Source organism: Cryptotermes secundus, unplaced genomic scaffold, assembly GCF_002891405.2.
Source record: "Cryptotermes secundus unplaced genomic scaffold, Csec_1.0 scaffold7275, whole genome shotgun sequence".
NCBI classification, from domain to species: domain Eukaryota; kingdom Metazoa; phylum Arthropoda; class Insecta; order Blattodea; family Kalotermitidae; genus Cryptotermes; species Cryptotermes secundus.
Window position 1 is genome coordinate 17,996 of NW_019731382.1, and position 6,858 is coordinate 24,853.

Genomic DNA, 6,858 nt, shown 5'->3' on the forward strand with positions numbered 1-6,858 from the left:
CCCTTAATGTCAGAGACCAAGTTTCACACCCATAAAGAACCACAGGCAAAATTATAGTTTTGTAGGACCAGAATGAAACAAATAAAAAAAGTTTGTAACACTTCTGCAATTATTTTACTGCTTTTCGTATATTATTAAATGCAATCTTAATCTTGTTAACAAGAGAGTGTATCAGATTCTTGAGTTTCATTATACTACTGAAATTAATAACCAATGGAAACCTCAGTATTATTACTCCCTCTACGAGNTGATATCATTTAACTCATTCCCCTCCAGATGGTTTTGAGCGAAGTTTGAAAACAGAAAACACACAATGGAGTAAGAACCTCTGCAGTACAAGATATCAGGTTGCAACATTATTTATCTGGAGAAAGTTTCCCACCAGTGCCTGTAAAATATGGACATTTCATTTACATCGATTATTAATTCTAGCTATACGTGTGAACCAGTGATTTTTTGGGAGGGAGCAGTAAAAAAATGCTTGTGGTATAATAGCATACTTTCTTACCGACAGGGCAGGTGGTATGATAGCATACCTTCTTACCGACCGAGCCCTCGGCACTGGCGACATCCATTTTTTTGTCAAGAGTGTGTCCGCCGGCCACCGCGGCAGCATTGGCTGTGTTGCACGCCAATAGCATTGAGTTTCATTCCCCTGGTCTGGAGCGTCTGGAAAACTGTACTATCGATGGTAATCGATACGAATGCCATCGATGTCGAATATGTATTGTAAGTATTATTCAAAGCGATTCAAAGCGTGATTTGAAGTAATTATGTTCGTTTCAATAAAGCCCCAGGAGAATGCTTCTTGCCGTAGCTAATGGTCCACTACAGTGTCGTATATTTTACGAATGTCTGTAGGCACGGATGAAAGCCGACTGTTGATCGGGAATTATATGTGAAACCTTGTGATGTTGCAGTTACTGAAGCGAAGAGCCGCGATATTCTCAGGATTACTCTCATTTATAGTAGGTTGTACAGTTACGCTTAGTTTATTAAATTTAGACAGTTGCACGGAGAAGATAAATTTGAGGTCCGGACAAAATAATGATCCCATACTAGGAAAAGCTACACGTAATCACAGCATTCTTATTATCCTAATTCTAACCTCTCCTGCTAATGTAAACAGAAGAGAGATAATTCGTGGAACATGGCTTTCTCTATGGAAGAACAGTTCTGTTGTACAGTACCATTTTGTTGTGGGGGGTGGTGGCTTTAAGGAAGAGATCCATTCATTTATTGCGGAAGAACAGTCTGTTCATCATGATTTGATAGTGTTGCCACATGTTTATGATGACTATAAAAGCTTGACCAAGAAAGTGCTTGAAGCATTTGTATGGATTGATAAGGCAGTTAATCACTTTAAGTATTTGTTAAAATGTGACGATGATTCATTTGTTCAAGTTGATAAAGTTTTATCAGAATTGCAAACATTAAAGTTGGCAAAGGAGCATTCCCTTTACTGGGGATTCTTTAATGGGCGAGCACAAGTGAAAGTAAGTGGCAAATGGAAAGAATCTGATTGGGTTTTGTGTGATTACTATCTCCCATATGCTTTGGGAGGTGGATATGTGCTGTCTCAGAAATTGATACACTTTATAGCTGTCAATGCCAAGTTCCTAAGGTAAATTTTGTCAGCTGAACCTGAAAATAATTCAGCTTGTTTGGTATTAAATGTTTGCATGCAAATGTGTCTGTGCTTACAGGTTGTATAACAGTGAAGATGTGTCAGTTGGGGTATGGCTGTCAGCAGTAGCAAATGTCACCAGGCTTCATGATCCACGCTTTGACACTGAATTTATGTCACGTGGTTGTTCGAACACCTATCTCGTGACACACAAACATGATGCAACAACTATGAGGAAAATGTTTGTCACATTAAAAGAGTCTGGAAGGTTGTGTGATGTAGAATACAGAACAAGAGATTCATACATGTACAATTGGAATGTTCCACCATCAAAATGTTGCATCAGAAATGACTCGAGCATTCCATAAACATGAGCATCAGTGAGTGAACATTGTGATTCTTCTTTATATTGTTTGTTCCAAGTGGGCATTGGTTTTGTACCGTGTGTCATTTTTTTCCTTATAACTCATTATATTACTTAAAATCATTTGTAAAAATATATTGAAACACTTTCCTTTCTCAGTGCAGTATCATGTTTGATGAGTTACTGCTTGACATAAAATCACTGTAAATTTGAAATATGTTAGGTTCTGTGACAGTCTTCTGTTCACCACACTAGACATAAAGTTTCTGAGAATCACCTTTGCTTTGGGTTGAAAATAACTTACTAAAGAGGAAAATGTTACATGTTGATTTCCCTTCCCCATAAAGGAACTGCTAAAATTGGTCCTTTCATGAAGTACTCCTTGTAACTAGTCATACTCGTATGAAGGGACCTATAACAAAAATGTTCCATTTCAGTAGATGGATCCTGTTTATGAATGTCCCATATCTGTAATATTATATACCATGGGGATAACTAAGAAAAGAATTCCCTATACAGAAGTGGCAGCCTTCAGAGAAAATTCCTTGAACAATACAATAAATAGATTTTAAAGGGTCCTGATGATGATGTATAACACTTCATGATTACTAAGTTTTTGGACTTGTCCATAATCCAGTATCTAAAGAATGCAACGTTTCAGGAACTGGATGTTTCCAGAACACTGTATTCTTTACTTTTCTTCACAATACCCAAAAAATGGTTAAAGTAAAAAAATCCGGTAATCCCAACTACAATAAATCTTGGTGCTTCAAAGTTCCATTTTCCTGCCTTACTCGTAGTATGGCCTTAAATTAAACTCTTATTCTAGCAACAACTGTATTTAGCAGTAAGCTTATTGTGGTCAAAGACAAATCAAAGTGCTGCTGTTGCAGGTAGAGTGCCCTTTGTACTGTTCATTTCAGCTCCAGATACTGAAGCTTACCTGGGAGTCACTGTCATAATCACCACTACCACTGTCTTCCCATTTACCGTCATTATATGCATTGTCAGCATTGATATTTGGGGCTCAGACCCCATATTAGACCATAAGACATGATTTTTTCATTGGTTCTGTCATCCAGTTCACTTCTTGTACAAAGTAACTCATATAATGATTCTACTACGATAGGGTACTTTAGAATGCACGACTGTAAAACAGCAGTTGGAGTGGGGATACGTTTAAGAGCACAAGTGTATATATGCACATGTTCAGTTTGTACACTACAGAACATCTAGAGTGAGGAATGCAGTGCAACCAACTCTATGCTGCTCAAGAGTGACATTTGCTGGCTTTATAAATTTCAAACAAATTTACAAAAGGATCTGAATTATGAAGAAGACATTACTTAATACACAAAAGCTCAGGATAAACTGATGCATCCCATTTCCTTTACATGGGTTTTAGAAATTTTACATAATGATGCAGCTGTGTTACAGATATGACAGACAGACACACACACATACTAAACCAACACCATGAAAACATACAAATCAGTTGAGCATATAATAATAATAATATGACATCCATAAGCATTGCATTAAACAACATGCGAAACACCGACACCACAAGAGGAAAATAGAGTGAGAAAACAAGTAATGTGCTCAAATAGCTTTTATGAATGGATGACAACAAATGGAACAACACTGACATATTTTACTTTGGAACTAATTCAATTTAAGTAGAGTGAAAATACAGTGTAATGGTTTTGACAAAATTAACTCTTATCTGATGATGGCCAGGTACAGCCAAAACATGTAACAGAGAAAGTTACATTTGAAATGTGTGTAAGTGAAATTCAATGTCACAGAATGCTGTAATACAATATTACAGATGTGTTAATTTTCTTGATAATGTCTGATATGGTTCATTTTCACATCAGCAGATGCATCAATGAACAAAATTTATATATAGGTATTGGTATCTCATTGTATTATAAAATGAAGGCGAGGGAGCTGTGAGCACAACAATGAAGTAAATTACATTTTAATAAAATCATTTAAAGTCAATAAAAATACCAATGGTTTAATCATGTTTATTGTCTCGTTTGACACTACATGTTTCAGTTATTTGTGTTGCTGTTGTGTCAGTGGCCCCCATACAAAAAATTCTAATACTGGGCTCAAAAGTATCCTTTGCAGCAGCATGAACAGCCTCTACAAAGCAGTAAAGTAACCGTTTGATCTGGGGCAATCAGACCTTACTTCTCTGAAGAGAACAGACAGGTCATTAGAGAAAATTCCGATTCTTATGTGAACTGGGGGAAAACTTTAACTAATGAACCATACAATTAGAAATAAACAATACATGGTTCTAAGAAGATGGCAGCACAGCACACATGGCGTGACAGATGTTTCTAGGATACTTCATTTGAAGATCTGAAGACATCAGTTGGCCAGCAACATCTCCCAGTTTAATAGCCCCTGATGTTTTTCTTTGGCACTGTCTCAAATCTCCTGTGTTTACTATAAGTCATCCTCAAACAATCAAAGAGCTCAAACAATTAAACCATGGAAGAAATAACAACAAATGGTGGTTGTGGCACTAAGTGATGCAGAAATACAAGAAAAGGTGGCAACAGTGTTTAACCTGTAATGGAGGGCATTTAGAGTGAAATGTTTTGAAGACAAACCGTGGACAATAAACTGCATTCTTTTAACTTGTTACAATGTTTAAACTGTAAGGGACATATGGAGCAGACTTCTTAAATAAACTATGGAGAATAAACTGCATTTAATTTACCATTTATTAACAATGCTGAAACTGTAACAGTGGGCATTTAGAGCAGATTGTTTTTAAAAAATAAACTACAGAAAATAGAGAACATTAATTTTACCTTGTTTGTTTTCTGTGTTATTGTTACAGTTTTTTACACAATCTCCTACACTCTCTTCTAGAACACTTATCCCAGTGGTAGATCCGTATATCATAATATCACTTCACAAATGTTGGCTGTGTAATCATCTTTCATCACAACATTAGCCACTAAGTAACATACACAGATTTTAATATTCTAATGTCACACAGTGGCAAACTACATTATGAAAGGTGGCTGGGAATACTGAACAGTACTTCAGAAAGAAAATCAAAGATCTGTCATAATTCAGGATCATAAAATCCTCCTCATTTATGAAAATCTTTACAATGTCTGAGGAATTTGCAGAGTCCTCCAGTACTGAAAAATCTTTCCATTTTGACACAACTGGATTAATATAAAGTATTATTATTCATGGTACATACTTATGCACAATTAATCCCTAATTAAAATCCATGCAAGAGTGTCCATCTTCAGAAATTCCCCATCTCTTTTAAGGTTCACAACTGTGTTCACAACAGCCTGACATTGGACATGTCTTCAAATAATTCAGCTGAGTCCAGACCATCACATCATATTTCATTAATGCTAACCTCCCAGTTATGTCTGTCTCCCAAACAGCCTCTCTTTTTCAAGGTTAGCTGACCAAATTCTGTATGAGTTTCTCATTCCTTCCATGTGTGCTTTTAAGAAGTAAATTTAAAAAAGTATTTAACTTACATCTGACATAAGGTGTACATAAACAACTGAATGTACTTTATATTAAATAAATGCAGTTAGAATTAAAACTAAACATTCCTGCAGATGTTTGTTTCAACAGTCACATGAAGCATCATGACAGGAACACTGTCCGTGTTCTCAGACTTGGCCACAGGACTGCACACAAGAAGTATGGCAGTGTGTGCCACTACACTATGAAAAGATGAGATGATGACACACTATAACCAAGACCCTGTTGTAATCTGTATGCACCCTATAATCATTATCTCAGCGGACTTGACCAAATCCACTGTGCATTCTGCTGAAATCAGCAAGGTTTAAACTCACAGACAGTATATTTATTGTAATTAGTTCACAAAAGGTCTCACATATGGATGCAGCCATTCAGAAACTCAATGAACAAACCTAAGGAACAGAAAACCTTGGATAATGAATGCAAACCTCAGTTTGTTATACTGCAACCTGTATGGTGATTTAGATTACTACATTCTGTTTCCCAAGTATGTGCTGTAAAGTATATAACATCTGTTTACGCTGTCTGTGAAGAAATTTCCTACTTCATGGTATGTTCACTCATTTCTGTTATCATATTCACTGCCTGGAATGGCAGTTTCAGCCAAGTTAATGTTTATTCTGAAATGATATTAATAAATAATATTCAAGAGTAGCCAAATTTTAATAAACAGGAAATTCAAATATGTTATCTGCCAAAACTTCTCGGTAGACATATTAATGTGTATAAAAAGAAGCATGTATTCTCTTATATCAAGGCCGGTGGTACATTTAAGAAGTGTCATCTGAATGTAAAAGAAAACAAAATTATGCCTGAAAATTTTCTCCACAGTATATTAGACTGTCTGGTCCATGGTTTATTTAATAATACATTTGCAAGGGCATGTGTTATATAGCAGGGAACACGGTAGCGTAGTTTGTTGAGGCACTATGCTACAAGACACAAGGTCGCGGGTTCAAGTCCCAATGAGGTCATTGGAATTTCTTTCAATTGACCTAATCCTTCCAGCCGCACTATGGCCCTGGGGTTGACTCAGCCTCTAACATAAATGAGTACCAGGAATATTTTTGGAATATTCTTGGAGGTAAAGGGCAGCTAGCGCATAGGGCTGACAACCTTACCGCCATCTATGAGCCAATTGTCTAGAACAGGCATGTCAAACTCAACTTGTTCAGAGGGCCACCTCAGCCCTATAAATAATACTCCAGGGCCGCACTTCAAAATAGAACTTATGTCTGGCAGAACCTTCAACCTTTGGTAAATGACCTTCTGCCGCAGTCGAACCCTGGTAGGATTCCTGAACATGTCCTTCTTAAGACTT

The 6,858-nt window shown here is 36.6% G+C and overlaps 1 protein-coding gene across 1 annotated transcript; it reads left to right on the forward strand.

The window, feature by feature from the left end:
• Positions 1–745: 745 nt before the first annotated feature.
• On the forward strand, positions 746–6,179 carry LOC111867039 (beta-1,3-galactosyltransferase 6). Its single transcript, XM_023856503.2, has 2 exons — positions 746–1,624; positions 1,707–6,179. Exons 1-2 carry the CDS (start codon positions 912–914, stop codon positions 1,993–1,995), a joined length of 1,002 nt encoding a protein of 333 aa, XP_023712271.1. The 5' UTR covers positions 746–911; the 3' UTR covers positions 1,996–6,179.
• The last annotated feature ends 679 nt before the right edge of the window (positions 6,180–6,858 follow it).

Bases quoted from the DNA above. Each gene is read 5' to 3' on its own strand.
- LOC111867039 (XM_023856503.2), top strand. From the start codon at position 912: ATGTTGCAGTTACTGAAGCGAAGAGCCGCGATATTCTCAGGATTACTC. The intron at 1,625-1,706 runs GTAAATTTTGTC...CTGTGCTTACAG, and splicing joins GTCAATGCCAAGTTCCTAAG to GTTGTATAACAGTGAAGATG.